The sequence below is a fragment of the Acanthaster planci genome, linkage group LG03, assembly GCF_054643075.1.
Source record: "Acanthaster planci isolate LZ-2023a linkage group LG03, COTS_SCS, whole genome shotgun sequence".
Classification (NCBI taxonomy): domain Eukaryota; kingdom Metazoa; phylum Echinodermata; class Asteroidea; order Valvatida; family Acanthasteridae; genus Acanthaster; species Acanthaster planci.
This window is the reverse complement of record NC_141779.1, coordinates 7,412,647-7,428,788: the sequence shown is the minus strand read 5'-3', so window position 1 is coordinate 7,428,788 and position 16,142 is coordinate 7,412,647. Positions and strand designations below refer to the sequence as shown.

The 16,142-nt window shown below is 44.0% G+C and overlaps 1 protein-coding gene and 1 long non-coding RNA gene across 2 annotated transcripts in view; one reads left to right on the top strand and one right to left on the bottom strand.

Moving 5' to 3' along the window:
* Nucleotides 1–167: 167 nt before the first annotated feature.
* Nucleotides 168–5,454, bottom strand: LOC110983793 (uncharacterized). Its single transcript, XR_002598781.2, has 4 exons — nt 3,679–5,454; nt 2,725–2,803; nt 2,174–2,485; nt 168–1,611 (listed from the first exon to the last, which is right to left on the bottom strand). It is a non-coding gene; the product is annotated as an uncharacterized LOC110983793 (long non-coding RNA).
* Nucleotides 5,455–13,469: 8,015 nt separating this feature from the next.
* Nucleotides 13,470–16,142, top strand: part of nsf (N-ethylmaleimide sensitive factor, vesicle fusing ATPase) — a 75,548-nt gene continuing 72,875 nt past the window's right edge. Inside the window, exon 1 of the mRNA XM_022243306.2 lies at nt 13,470–13,634. Within this exon, the coding sequence (XP_022098998.1) occupies nt 13,626–13,634 (9 nt within the window). The 5' untranslated portion in view covers nt 13,470–13,625. The remainder of the gene's footprint in view (nt 13,635–16,142) is intronic.

Below are 16,142 nucleotides of genomic sequence, written 5' to 3'. Positions count from 1 at the left end.
CCAATGGGTATGCGTCTATTGGCGTTTTCAAAACGGATGGCTTGGGCTTAGCCTTTGGCTTCACTGGGTCCAGTTGGCATGGTCAGAGTCTCCTCAAATGGCTGGAACCAGCGAAAACAAAGCCTGAGCACTCGTTTCGTAAACGCCCTAAATCAAAAGAATAAAAATCTAGATGGGAAATGCATGCGCGCGAGCCATTGCTTGTGCAGAGAATTTTCATGTGCTAGAAGGTCACATGAACAGGGCGACGAGCAATGGGCAAAGATAAAGCCCGTACAAAAACTACATTGCACAGTTTTGGTCTTTTTGTATGCATTATATGCAGCCGGATACTGCCATTTAATATTTAAAATGCTATCCGTGTACATGTATGTAACGACGATATAAATCGCAAAATACAAAATAGTGCCTAGTTGAAATAAATATTACCTGTCCTTTGTTTTCACACAAAGAAATGTACAAAGAACTAATCTGTGAAACGGAAGGTCAAATTTAAAGTTCTTCTTAAACCTCTATATTAACCATAAGATCTCATTCTATACAAGGAACGTTTGCTCAAGGGCTACATAACATTCGGTGTGTTTATTGAATGTTGAATTTTTCTGCCAGGCATAAAATGTGAACTTGTATTATGGGAATTTTACTGAGCAGTGTCACGACAATTCACCCCAGAATTTTAAGTATATCGGCCTATTACATGGCTAGAAGTGCACCACAGTTGAAAACGAAGCTTTCGGATCATTGCTATACTCAATATGCTATTTGAATTCCGTCTCGCGATTTCACATTGGCCAGGCCAACACGAGCTCGTTTTCATAATGCTGAGGATCACTTAGACTGTATAGGTTTGGATGTTGTACGAATGGAACAAAGACTACCTGAGTCAATGGAGGCTTTGCTGCTCCAGTTTTGCTGGAACATTGCAGAGTGCAATGGTGTGGTGGGGATTTATTGTCCTTTTACAAGCACCAGTTTGGAATATAGTCGTCTGACTTTATTTCCTTGTAGCCCTTTAGTTGTTGTCTTTCCCAAATCGCATGATCTGATTTCAAGTAGTGGTGGGCCACTTGCCGCATCAGATCAATCCCGTTGCTGGCCTTCACCAGTCGGGGCATCCCAGGCGTGTTCCAAGGAGAGGGACACATTACTTCCAGTCATCTCCTGAACGGTGCGATGTACTTTTACGCAGAGGAAGTGGGGCATTGAAGATGGCTGCTTGCTGTTACACAGACGAAACACCCCCCTCTGCAGCTGTACACACTACCAAGACATCTTGAGATGTGTATATCAGGCCCCCGTTATCGTGAGATTTATCATATGAAGATCTAATTAATTCAGGAGCAAGACCGGTCGGTTGTCACACAAGGGAATCAATGCACTTGACGCATTGGATCGTTTTTAGGAGCTTTCTGACTACATACCCTGCAATGTGTGTAATTACATTGCAATCGAAATCTGTGAGTGTGCCCGAAGATCGAATAGCGGATGGAATGGTGGTCGAAGTATCGGGTGTTTGTGGCAGTGCCGAACTCAGCATTATGGTGTCATCTTGGCTTGTTGCATTGGTGTTGGAAGATGGGTTAATGTGACACTTTTAGAAGTTGTGCGCGTCTGTTTTGAGGAAGAGGAGGGTACAATATTATATTACATGTATTTGCAAACATTGTGCTACATCCATTTTGCAAGCATCTCCAACGTAAGTTAAAATCTTTACATCCTTTAAAATACATAATTGGTTAATGTCTCACTTGAACTGTGTGACGGAGGGATTATTGTTTTGTCCACCTCTACCCCTAATAGCACCAAGAGACAATTCAATGTGATCTTTGCTGCATTTGTAGGTTAGCAGGAAACTGGAAAACAAAAACCAAATGATGGGATCGATTGAATTGCTTCAGTGCAGTATTGAGGGCTACGTAATGTCATCAAATGTACCAGACCTACAATCCTGGACAACTCTCGTTGGGCCTCCAAGCCCCAGACCCCCTTTCAATGTTGGGTCTATGTGCGTGGTCTGCGCTCCAGCTAGGCATGACAACAAGTTGATCGGTGACTCCACCGATCAACTTGTTGTCATGGGGGAGGTGGCTGGAGAGCGTACGGCTATTGCCAAGTGTCCCAATAGTTTCGCCCAGGGTTGAAGGTACAAACACAGTTGACAAGGTACATGTACCTGACGAGGTACTGAGTTGAACCATGTCATCTGGAACAAGTTGTTCCTTTTTCGGACTGCGAACGATGCCCTTCACAGATGCAAATCTGGTTGTTAACTGCCTGTTTGTTTTCTGCAACTGTTTGTGGTGGTGCGCTCCTGAGCTTCCTCAAGGAGTCATCATTTGAGGACAACTGTATATGCATGCTCAGCCAGTACGTGCTCGCCAGAGCCAAACGCCTTATCGGCTAAGATCTGAGACAGGTCTTCCATAGGAGGGCTTTCTCTCTTTTTTGTTGGCGATTGAAGTCCAGGCTCGAGACAGAGATTTGGCTGAAAAACATGACAGTTTAACAAGGGAGACAGTGAAACCACAAACTTTATTCCATGCTTACGTAAATTTGACGTTGCATTAGATAATTCAATTGCCATTACCGACTTAAAGTGATCTGGATAGTCTTCAAATATGGATGGCACAGCATCTGTCTCACAGAAATGCTCTCCCCCATCGCACTTGAATGCATTCGTCAGGAAAGTGATCGCGGCAGAGTCTGCTGTTCTTTATAGGTTACCTTTTAAGACCTGTCTCTGCTGGTTCGCTTTTTTCTTTATGGCTAGATCTTCATCCGCTTTGGGTCTCCATAGGGGAATCTGTATTGAATGCATGGAAATAACCCCTCCATTTTACACGGTTTAGGGTATTGTTGAAGTCTACTAACAAAAGATAAAATTGCCAAATAGATGACCCTACAAGGAAATATATTGATTTTCAAAAACACGGGTAGAGCGTTTGGAGGTATAAGGGATTCCAACGGTAAATGGTGTTTGGTTAAAAAATGGGGGATCCAAAAACATTATTCATTCTTATCCTCTTGGGTTATCTTCTGGGATTGAAACATATCACCGCTGCCGGAGGAATGTTCTCCACCAGGGATAAAAAAGAGCTGATATTCGAGGTACCCTCTTAGGATGATTCGATGACGAAAATCCAAACTGATAGTTCTGAAATCTTTTGAACAGATCTGTCCAAATTAAAAAGCTTAGTTAGTGTTCACATGACCAATGGCTGCACCCCATTGATCTCCATTATGATGGAGATCAATGCTGTGCCCAGGCAAACCTGAGTATTTTACACGCTTCCGATCTATCCGTTTGTCTTTTGGTATCAATGAGTATGGTCTTCGTGTACACGCCAAATACGTGCAAGAACCCGTTGGAAAACTATACCATCTGTCTTTCTTTCGCCGGTGAGGGTGCACTTCATGTCAGGGTGGGTAGGGACCGGAGCTACGGTTTAATGTGTGCCATTAACCCTAGCAATTAAGTTGTTTTACGATTCGAAAAACTCCAAACTATATAATTATTGTAAAGCTTGAATTTTCTCAATGATATAAGAAACAAATAGATAAGTATGATTTAATGAGAATGTTACACTTAGCATGTAAATAAAATAGTAACAAAGAAAATGTTGATTGAAACTATTTTACAATGATAAGGAACATCTCATATAAACAAAGTGTTCTTACAGGCGAGAACTTGGCAAGGTACTACTGTGAAGAACGCTGGACTCCACAGATGGCAGTTCAGTCCTTGGCGGTGCAAAAAATGAGCTGCAACGGGAACGAAGACCGCGTCCAATAAGAATGACCAAGTTTGAGACGATACTGCGAGGGCGTGATGACCGTCGCAAATACGGGGACTTGATGATCCCACAAACTTGAACTGGATTCAGTTCACAAACTGCCTTTTCCGGATCAAGATTCAGCCCCGCACTTCACTTGTTCTGGACGAACTCTTCTTACAAGTGTCGCTCCACAGACGACTCTCCACCACAGGTTGAAATGGTGCAGAAGTCAACAAGTCAAAGACTTCTCACAGCCCACATATGGTAGAATTGCCTTCCAAAATTTCTCTTGCGGTGTGCATATCTCTCTTGCCATTTCCCTATTTTATAGTCTACAACTGTTCCAGAGATTTCTATCATTACGTAAGTTTCTCAAAGTACATTTTTAAGCATTACTTAATCTTACGAGAAACTTCCAAAAAATCCATTATATAACTAGAAATATCGTTAGTTTTCCCGCACGTACGACGAGAATGTTCATGACTACTCATTACTGTGGCCTGGGGTCAAACGCAGGTCACACACAGAATCACGTGGGCGGTACCATTACATAATTTGCCACACGTACAGAGATTGTGCGCGTAAACATAACGGTGTCGAATATCTATTGCAATGCTTCGACAAGATTGTGTTTCAGAGGGAAGTTACTGTTTTAATAGCGCTTTCAGTCACTCAGGCTTTGCCCCAGTAACTATAAGTTTATTCATAACCTTTATTATTGACCTTTATTAATCAGCATCACATTACGGAGTTAGTTAGGAACAAGGTCCCGTTTTAGAGGCAGGAGGAAGCCGGAGTACCCGGAGAAAACCTGCCAGACCGAGTATATGAACTGGAAACCAAATGCACATGAAGCCTTGGCTAAGCTGGGACTCGAACCCAGACCTCATTGGTGCAAAGCGAGGACAGAACAGCTACGCTAACCCCCGCCCTCTTCTGTGGGAAGGGCGAATAAAACACATACCTACCTATTTTTAATGATTATCATCGATAAATGATTTCATGGCAATTTATTTCAAATCCGTGGTTACTGTGTATTTAAGTTTCAAATAAATCAACAATTTATGGTGAACTTATGGATAAACCCATATTCTCTTGTCCAGGCAGTGCAATGCTGCCCTCACTGAATAGAAATGCACAGCGCCTGTTGAGAGACCCCAATTTGGCAAAGATTCATTGTAGCAAAATCTAGGAACTCAAGGAAGGAGGCCTTGTCCGTACTGTTGTCCACCAAGGAGAGACCGGAACCAGAGTCGCAATGGTATATTCCACATAATGTGTGCCAGAATGACAAGTCCCGCCTTGTCTTCAATTTTGCCTTTCGAGGTGAATCCTTGAACGAAAACCTTCAGGCCCTACTCTTGTGTCATCATTAGTTGGTGTCCTCCTCTGATTCAGAAAACACGCAGTGGCCATATGTGGGGACATCAAGACGAAGTTTCAGTGCACTTTGGAAGCCGACCGATCTATGCTAAGCTTTCTCTGGAAGGAACCCGACTGTGATAGGGTACCTGAAAAACTTGAATGGAACGTCCTTCCATTTGGGACAACATGCAGTCTGTGCTGTGCATCCTTCGCTCTCCAGAAGCACGTAAGGAAAACGTAGTGGAACTAGACGTTCTTCGTCGTAGGATGTAGAGTCCTGGAGGCTTTTCATGTAGAAAGTTGTCTTGATGGAAAACCCACAGCTGATGAGGCCAAGCAGCTTTTGGGAAAGTTGTGTGAAGCCCTTTGTGCTGGCGGACTCCCAATTGTGAAGTGGGCCAGTAACAAGCTTGCAATGGTCGCCGACCTACCATGTGAAGCTCTGTCAGACAACACAACTTCAGCAGTGATACTCCAGAAGAAGTCGCCTTGGGTCCTCGCCGGAATTTTGAGAGGAATGTCCATCCTTACCTGCAGGGCAGTGCTAAGTGACGTCATGTTTTGTGTAAGAAAGGATCCAGCTGGCTATCTGATGCCATTCATGGTGAGAGGCAAGATATTGGTTCAAGAATTGAAGTGACCGTGGGGCTGGGATGATGAAATTCCTGATGAAGGCGAGGAAGGAATACAGGCCAAGCATTTAAGGTGGTGAGAAGAACTTGCCCAACTTAAAGACACCAGCTTGCCTCAATGCTACGCTCTGCTTGATTTCAACCCAGCCACCAGCAGCTACCAGCTGCATGTATTCACTGATGCGTCAGAAAAGGCCTACGGGGCGGTAGGGTACCTGTAAGCAATGAATGAAGTCAGTGAAGTCTCAGCTCAATTTGTAATGGCTAGATCTTGTTTGGTACCAAAGCGTGTACAGACCATGCGAAGATTGGAACTGATGGCTGCAGTAAGTAGAGATGAGTTGGTTGAACTGGAAGATGAATTGTCCATGAAAGTTCAGGGGCTGACGAATCACGTCACCAGGCGGTATGCAGAGTCGCAAAACAATCCCGCAGGTGACCTTACTCGAGGTCTCCCCTTGCAACAAATAAATGACAGCAGTCGATGGCACCGTCCATTCTTTCTGCTTCCATCTGAGACAGACTGGCTAAAAGAACCACCGAAGAGTGCCTGTTTGGAAGTGAAACTAGACTTCTTCACGGGGCTGATGGTGACGCCCTAAGAAAAACGCCCAGGGGTTGATGTTTCATGGTTTGATACTTGAGACGAGCTGATTGAAGGGTACAGTAAAGCTCTGTACCAATCCAAAGGGGAGGAGAGCCCTCCGTTCCTGAGTGCTGATGACCGATCCAAAATTGTGAGGCTCTTGTTCCAGTGGGTACAGACAGACTGCTTCCAGAAAGACCTAGCAACTTTGTCCGTTGGCAAGCCTGTATCCAACAAAAGTCGACTGAGCTGTCTCTGCCCTGAATATGACACTGAAAGTCCACTGATCCGGGATGGTGGGCGTCTCCGTTGGGCATCAGAGCTGGACCCCGATGCCAAGCATCCGATAGTGCTAGACCCCAAGTGTCATGGAGCAATTCTGAGTAAGGAACCACAAGTATGTAGGGGAAGGTCGTGGTCAATTAAGGCGGAAACTGGGCTCATGAGAAAGTCGTAAAAATGAAATCTAAGGGACTGGAAGTGGTTGGGGTTGACCACACTATATCCTGGACTGACCACACTGACCTTCTGGAAGTGCACAGATGTTTTCTTAGAAATTAGATGGGAATAAGATGGGATATAAAGAGGAAGAGAGAGAGAGGAGAAGAGGGTCTTCGAGATTTTAACTTGCTTTGTATCACATCTGCTAGCACTACTGTAGAAATAAATAAGATACATGTAGATTAGCAGAGAAGCGTGATCGTGTGAGTTTGTCAGAAGTACAACGGTTTCGTCGTAAAGAAGATGAAACTACATTACACCAAGTATCCAATTACCCGTCTGCTCATTCAAGAGGCAGATTGCCGCTTGGGACATGGTAGTGAGGACATGGTTCTTGCCGATCTCCGATGTTGCTTTGGATAATACGAGGAAGACGGTCCATCAAAAGTCGACAAAGTCGGTGTGAGGGCTGCATCAGGTGACGTGGGAAACCCTCCATTCCCAAGATGGCAGATTTACCCCATCCCGATTTAGCATCGGAAAACCCGTCTTCTATTCTAGAGTTGACCAAGGCTTCCGATGAAATGACACCTAGCTTGCAGGGGCAGCTCGCCCAAGTATAAGATCCAATTCAAATTCAATCCACCGTCTGCTCCACATTTCAGTGGAACATGAGAAAGGGAGGTGAAGAATGCCTTGTATGCCATCCTTGGTAACCGGACTGTGTCTCTCACTGCCTTACACACCAGTTTAATTGATTGAGATAGAGGCTCTCCTCAACTCTAAACCCTTGGGATATGTGTCCTCAGATGTGGCCGAACCTGATCCAATCACACTTTTCACATTGCTCTTGGGGCGGTGAGACCAAGCTTCGTCACAGGTAATTTAATTACCCTTATCAGTATATCCATTGATGTCAATGGGTTAAGATAATTAATTTCTTGCTCTTTGCTCTTTTTCCTTGGGTTAGACTGCTTGGAAGGATGGATCTACATGTAAAATGTAATCTTCTGTAAGTTTATCCACCAACCGAACTGATATGTTATGTACAGCGAGCACCACCATGACCACGAAATAAAGTTTACTTTGAGCACACTGCAACCAACGAACATTGGCCCCAATACTCTTCAATGTATACGCGAAACTCATCGCACATGCATTGACACGACTATGGGAAGTCGGCACCGGCATTGCAACATTTATCGATTCGTCAGTGTTCACATTATGTGTCCAAGTTATCCGTCCCATCAATTTAATGTAATGAAATACATGTTTCACAATTTCATTTGCCTAAATGTAAAAGGCTTATTTCTCCATCATAGATAAATCTCCATCGCATAAACTGTCAAAGAACTAAGCATGGAAAATATATAATTTTGCTTATTTAACCCTTTTAGCTCCATTGTGCCAAAAAGGCACAAATGAAACACACCCTTTGCATACCAAAGCGCCAGATGAGCACGAAAATTTGGAACCACTTGGCTTCCAATGTGCCATTCGGGAACAATCTAACCGGCGGTTTGTCTAAAGCGTAAGGACGCCCTCACTTGAACATCCACTTCTCAATATCTCGGTTCTCACATTCTTCCATCGACAAACAATCAAGCAGCTCCAAGTATAGACACTACTCCTGACAAAAGTCCGCCAATTCGTTCAGACAATAGATCCCTCTTTTCTTTGTAATTACAGACCCAGCTGAAACCTAGCTCCTGATGAGACCATGATCAAATTCAAGGGAACACTAGTGTTGCGCACCTGCAAATCGTGGAATTCTAGCGCCCCCTAGTTTTACTCGCTCTCGGTACTTGCATTTCTCAGGGTCTCTTATTTAGCTCAGCTATGCCTTATGGACGTGTAGCAGAGACGCTAATTTTGTATTAAGTTATTCATGCTGTACTGGCGTGATGGCGTGTTCCTTCACTCCTTTGTCCTTGTGTTTTCTCTGCTCAGTTTGGTATGTCGAAATTCCACTCCATGTGGCTGCGTGGTTGGGCGTGGTAAGGTTCCCTGAAATGCTAATGTCCAGAAACCTCAAACTTTGTAACTGTCAATCATTCGCCACAGATGACCGGGTACGCACTTTCACGCACCCGGCTCTACACTTTGTACACGTGACTTCAGATGGAAGATTTTCATTGGTTGAGCTGTTCAGCGACGCTCATATTTTATTAATCCCTAAGCCTCTAGAATCGAATAAATAGAGCAGATTTTCCGCAGGTGCGGCGGACCAAACCCTTATTGCGAGAGCGGAACCCAACGTAGTGCGGCGGTTGGACCCTTACCGAGAGAAGTGCGATAGTAACCATTCTTATGGCGAAGAAATGTAACCATATGAATGGCCAGCTAGCTTAGCTTGGACCGATGCGAGAGCGGTACGAATTAGCCCAGGGTGCTAGTGAGAGTCGTAGCGGCCCGTCACCGCTACGTCCGAACAGATTGCCGGGCGAGACACCCCCGTGTCCCTCGCCACCCTTGTCCTGCTAACTAGCCCAGTCCTCCCCGTCTCTACGCTGAGCCAATAATGGTGCATAGTTCGGCGACTTTATCATTGCGCTCATCACATTGCGGTCTGAGCGGCAGTGCGGTCGGTACATACCGGCACTGGCCCCGTCCAGCCCTTGCTAGTCACCGTGGTGGTCCGGGACAGCTCCCACCACGGCCCGGCCTGATGAATGTAGCCTAGCTGTGCGATGCTACACACACGTACCGTACCCACTCCGGGCAACTGTGTGTTGTATGGTAGGATAAAAAGCGTGACACTTTTGACAAACTATGGTAACTGTAGTATATTTTTTGCTCTTCTAGACATATGTGTTCTAAATGCAAGAATAGCGTACATTTTTTATAACAGTCGTCACACCAATCGCACAGTGTCAAATCTTGGCTTTCGACTCTATTTGATCCAAGGCTTGCTGTCAATATGGAAGAGTGCAATGCCACATGTGCAGAAGAGCATCCATTGTGTGTCAGAAGATGTACAGCATTATCCAGGCAAAAGTGAGAAAACGCGCAACTGCATTGTTTGCAGCACCAAAGCTAAGAGAAAGCAAACCTGCATGATTTGCAAGACGTGTGATAAGCCAATGTGTGTCCTTGGATGCTTTGAGAAATTTCACTTCTAAAATCCCTTTAATCCGTCAACTATTTGCCCATTTTGAATGTTGCTTCCCCTTGACAAGAAATCCCCCCTGTTCAGCGTTGCAGTAGAAGCGGCCAGCCCGGTGCAGAATTATCTCCCAACATTGAAACGGGGGGGTTGGAATCCTGTTAAATAATGGTAATTGTGTCTGCTGTTTCACGATAGACCTCTCATATCATCTTGGAATTTACTATTTGCGTTCGTTTTTTTTTTAAAGTGATAACCAATAAGAATATTTTGCATTTTGAAATTCTGTTGTAAAAACATTGCATTCAGACTACATGATTAGGTTGATCTGATCTATATTGTCGCCGTAACTCTATTATCGATCGCGGTATCGGAAATTTTTAATTTTGCCTTGCCAGTGAGTTCCCAATCCGCAATATTTGCCCAGGTAATCAATTACTTATGGCTTGAGGATAAGTTTCATTCAAACAGAGAAACAAATTCTGCATGTTTCCGTACGTGTTGACAATTTTTAATAAAAGAAGTAATATTTCCGAAATTTGTAAATATTCTCCTTGACTGTGTCCGTCATTACCTACCGTCTATCTCTTTAACAGTTGTTTCTAACGCCACCCTGCCCTTGGATATCCGTTGCTGGGATCCTATATGTCAATTTCGAAGTAACCAAAGGCGTCTAAAGGAACATTTTAATTGCGAATGAACCCATTTTGGGGAAAGTCAAAACGAGGGCTTTTGCTCTGAAGAAAACTGCTTGGATACGTAAAGTGCTTCCCCAATCCCTTAACAATGGACTTGTATCAATCGTACTTTTACCCTCCTTGCCTGGGACAATTAGCGAATAATTACGTCGGCATTATTGTCACAATTGTTTTTTTTTAAATACAGTTTGAAGAATTTGCAATGGATATTTAGAATTTGTAACATAAATTTGAATAAAATAATTCAGGTCTTATGCGATGGGCATAATTCTCGGAGAAACAGAACACAGAAAGAAGACATTTTTAACAATACGGGCGACTCACAGTAGTGCGCCACCAAGAGTTTGCAACACGTTGGCCAATCACAGCGCGCAAAATCTGCCGACCCCTTCCAAATCTCGTTCCAATGAGAACGATTTTGCCGCGCCATGTCCCCACCATGCCTTGCGCGATCTCCACTCTCGTTCTTTCGGCGTATGGCATGTTTACGGAAAAGAATGGAAAAATGGAGTCAATTACAGGTAAAATGGAACATTATCGCAAAATAGGGCTATTTTTCTTCCTCTGAAAACAAAATCATTCTTTTTATGTTTATTTATTAAAAAACAAAGTGCTTTAAAGGCCATCGTAGAAACCATATATCGAAACAGCAATAAAGCGTCTCCACCTCCGCTTGCATACGGTCCGCACACAGATTTTCTAAGCTATCGTAGAGGAAAATAAATTGAATCACAAACAAATTTATGAATCAAGTTAAAAAGTAAGAGTTAACCAACAACAAGGATAGAATAACTCAGGAAGGTGAGCGAGCAATTTTCTATCGGGAAATGTGATAACTACCGCGATAATAGAGTAACCTATTTCACATGCCATCATCGTTCCGTAAAAATTATCCTCTTATTGTATCCGCCCCTAGTTGAAGTGCACCCCCAAATAGCAAAAGAAAGACAGAGGGTAGTGTACAATACAGCATGGTTTGAGGGAAGAAGTGGGAGTTGCTGGTCCCAAGGTGTAGGTCAGCTTGACTACCCCCCGACGCGAAGCGGAAGGAAGTAGTCAAACTGACCTACACCGAAATAAACCATGCTGTATTTGTTTCACTACACTTCAAAAATATTCAAACATAAATCTCATGTTAGGGCCTACTTGTACTCACAGACCCCATTGTTGTTTCTCAGCTGCTAAATTTTCATTTAATGATAGTGGAGTACAGATGTGCATAGAAACATAGCTTCAATAGTAAGGTGCTGACATACGTTTTGGGTCTTTACTCTAATAGTTATTAGGATACAACTCCAGACTGGTTCCGTAAAGATATTACATGACACAGACTGCATATTTACGCGGCGGGTTTCAGAGGGATTTTTTTTTTATGCTTCCAAAAAAAAACCTACCACACGGCAGCGAGGTGGATACGCACCACTATGACGTCACCTGGTCGGGTATAAAAGCGGTGCGTTCGTTTATTAGCTTACACGTGTAAGGGTGCGTTCGATCAGCTTCCCTGAATACCCCAGTGTTGCACACATAGAAGCCTCGAAATGAGGCTAATCGAACGCTGCAGCGTATTCTCAAGGGCATGCTGGGAAAACGGTCAAGTCCCCGCCACGTTTGTTCTTTGATGTCCATGCTCGAACGTCCATCCGTGACGTCGTTACACCCGGGCAGCCTCCAGAGACCCGCCCGCCAGCTCAGGGTAGTGGTGGCTGACACCAGGGCAGGCACAAAGATCACGTGTAAGCTAATCGAACGCACCCAATGTCAAGCTTACACGAGAGCGTTCGTTTAGCCATCACGTGATCTTTGTGCCTGCCCTGGTGTCAGCCACCACTACCCTGCGCTGGCGGGCGGGTCTCTGGAGGCCGCTCGAGTGTAATGACGTCACGGATGGACTGTTCGTGCATGGACGTACTGTACATGATGGAACGTGGCGGGGACTTGACCTTTTTCCCAGAATGCCATGGCGAGTACGCTGCAGCATTCAATTAGCCTCATTTCGAGGCTTCCCTTGCGTGTAACACTGCTGTATTCAGGGAAGCTAATCGGATGCACCCCCTACTTCCCAGACGCGAGGTGGAATCAGCCAATGACGCGCTCCGATTTGTTCATATATATTTATGAGGTGTAGTAATAAGTTTTTTCAGTCGGGTTCTTCGGCGCGTTCTGCTTGTATGAAAAGACCATGTACATGTACATTGTACATGTACACAAATGTACATGTGAACAAATGCACATGTACTGTACATTAAGGAGTAAATTCGTTACGCGTCGTCCTTAGCGTGCTCCGCGTCAAGTGCGCCATTGATCTCCATTATTAACGCGTGCTTATGGGTGCATTCCACCAAATGGTCATATTTCTGTGCGCGAGCTTATTAACATTTGGTATCCCACGGGGTTTTTACAATAGGGCATGCCATAATCAGGAGGAATAGTAGAATTATTTCTACAAACCCCGAGATTGGGACTGATACAGTTTACAGTTCGGGGTATTTCATTCACAAAAATCCCAAATTGCGGGCCTTTTTTGGATAGAGGCGGGAGGCTACATTCAGAGCTGAGCGCATAGTTTTACTAATAGTTTGGAGGTATCTTCCGGGGAAAGGCGAAAAAAATTGTTGCTAACAACCATAAAATTGAAACGAAAACTGATCTATTGGCCATAATCTTGAATTTCCGGTGAGAAAACGGAGGCCAACCTCTTAACGAGAGTCAACATGCCTCACTTTTTCGGTCTGATTGTGCACTACTCCCTATGGGCGCGTGTTACCTGTTTGGCGTAGTGCACCCCCCCCCCATGTGTTTATATCTCTCACGTATATAGTGGTAAAGAAAAAGCGCCCTCTTTTATTACGGTGACAGTTGACCTCGGAGCCGGCGCTGGCCCTGTCGCGTTACACGACTTACTCCTGTGTTTCTAAGCGTAAAATACGGTACTACTAGAAGTAGTACTGTATGTTCGACTAATTACGACGTGTACGGTGTAGGCCTAAGCTTAGGCCCCTAATTTGAGTTTCAAGGAAAATGGCTCGGGTGAGTCGACCACCAAGGCCTAACGTCAAACTTAGGACCTTGTCAGTATATTATTATTACTTAGGCCTACATTTTTGTACTTCCCGAACGGTAAGGCCCTACTCCGTAGACCTGACGGGGCCATCTTTTTTGGGTTCCGTACGCTTTGCATTTTGAAAGCTGCCCAGTTAGCTAGCTTAACCCATTGCCCACCAGATAACACATTTTTGGCGCTTACTTAAGGAAATGTTCCCCTAAAGAAACTTTTGTAATAGCTAACATGTGGAACTGCTGTTATTGAATTTTGTAGCGTTTAACCTAGTATTACTATTAGCTTATATTTTAGGCCATGAGAGTGAAAATTTTAGATTTGCGTCCAACGCCCGCATGGTCAAAAACACCCCGCCGAAAAAGTTCATTATTCAAAAAAAAATTCATTATTTCAGAAAAATGCAGGAATAAAAATCCCATTTCAAATCCTAAATCATACAGCAGTAAGGGTCCAAAATGCGTATCTACGCCCTATACTACACGAACAATCAAATTCTGTAAGACTGTACACATAAAGCACTGCCCTGGCCCGGCCGGGGAATACGTACATGTAAGTATCCACCGAGCACGGACATTACTGTACATGTACTTTACATGTGTACATGTAAATGATGTACATGTACAAGCAATCCCGTTAGCGCTGCAAGGCCATGCAGCTTCTGTCCCATTGCATGTCAACTTGCCTTGGCCGGAACGCTGTATCCAATCAAAACTTGTTCTGTTTGACAACTTGATGACCTCATTTGCCTTATATGGACTGTGAGGTTGTGGCTACTTGCGGCTGGCATGCCAATTGTTGAACTAAATCCATGCATTAAGCGCAGTTGAATGTAGGGAGAATTTAGCAGTGTCACCTACCAGGAAATGCAGTATATTGCATGTTGCTGTTGATCTTTTGTGAATTTTTACTACGTACTTTACATATTCATCGCACTTGGCCACTTCGCGCTCACCATCATGCACAAAAGCTGATGAATAATGAAAAAGCCTTATGTTTTTCCAAAATGTTCCGGACGCAAATCTAAAACTTTCATTCTCATGGCATTATTATTGGCAAAAAGTGAGGTTCTTTGTACAATCCTTACCTCCCATCCCGCAACAATCCGCACACATTTACGTACTTAGTACATTCTCTGTGGCCGTACGTTACGAGACAAAAACAGGCTCAGAAAATTCGCGTAACCAACGTTTATGTTGCTTTGGATACAGACTGCCACAATAGACCTCGTCACTCTGGTAGCTACACTATATAGGGGAACTGAACGTTTGGATTATATAGGGGAACTGAGCGTTTGGATTATATAGGGGAACTGAACGTTTGCATTATATAGGGGAACTGAACGTTTGGATCATATAGGGGAACTGAACGTTTGGATTATATTGGGGAACTGAGCGTTTGGATTATATAGGGGAACTGAACGTTTGGATTATAAAGGGGAACTGAACGTTTGGATCATATAGGGGAACTGAACGTTTGGATCATATAGGGGAACTGAGTGTTTGGATTATATAGGGGAACTGAGCGTTTGGATTATATAGGGGAACTGAACGTTTGGATCATATAGGGGAACTGAGCGTTTGGATTATATAGGGGAACTGAGCGTTTGGATTATATAGGGGAACTGAGCGTTTGGATCATATAGGGGAACTGAACGTTTGGATCATATAGGGGAACCGAGCGTTTGGATCATATAGGGGAACTGAACGTTTGGATTATATAGGGGAACTGAGCGTTTGGATCATATAGGGGAACTGAGCGTTTGGATTATATAGGGGAACTGAGCGTTTGGATCATATAGGGGAACTGAACGTTTGGATCATATAGGGGAACTGAGCGTTTGGATTATATAGGGGAACTGAGCGTTTGGATTATATAGGGGAACTGAGCGTTTGGATCATATGCACCACAGCTCAGTCCCTTGTGTGTCATCATTGACTAACGCCAGTTCCAACCAGTCTGTGTTCTGGAGAAGCAGACCGTTACGAGTCTCGGCTTTGAACCCTAACATCTTGATCATGACCCCTGACCAACTCTTGTCGGTCGGTGGTCCGATATCAATAAAACTGATATATCAAATTTTTTCGAAGAATGTTTTTGAGCTCAGAACCAATGCCAAATACCTTTTGCGGTTAGGGGGCTTAACAATTGGTCCTAGCCGTGCAGCCGCCATAATAAGTCTGCTGGAATTTGTCAGCTTTTTAATCTTCCCCAGACAAAAGAGCACCTGACAACACCAAGATAAGAACGGTATATTCAAATGTAAAGGCGTGCATACTCCAGACAGTCTTCAATCTGAGCAGCCGGATTCATTGATAGTTTACCTCATTTACGTATCAATAAAATCTTTTAAGTCTGGCCAGTCCACATTTGGAATGCCCAGCATCACTGATGGCTCACGTCATTTTAATGTGAATGTGCACTCCGAAGTCTCGCCAGTCCATGATCACTACAAACAGCTCTATGGTTCGCCTCTCAAT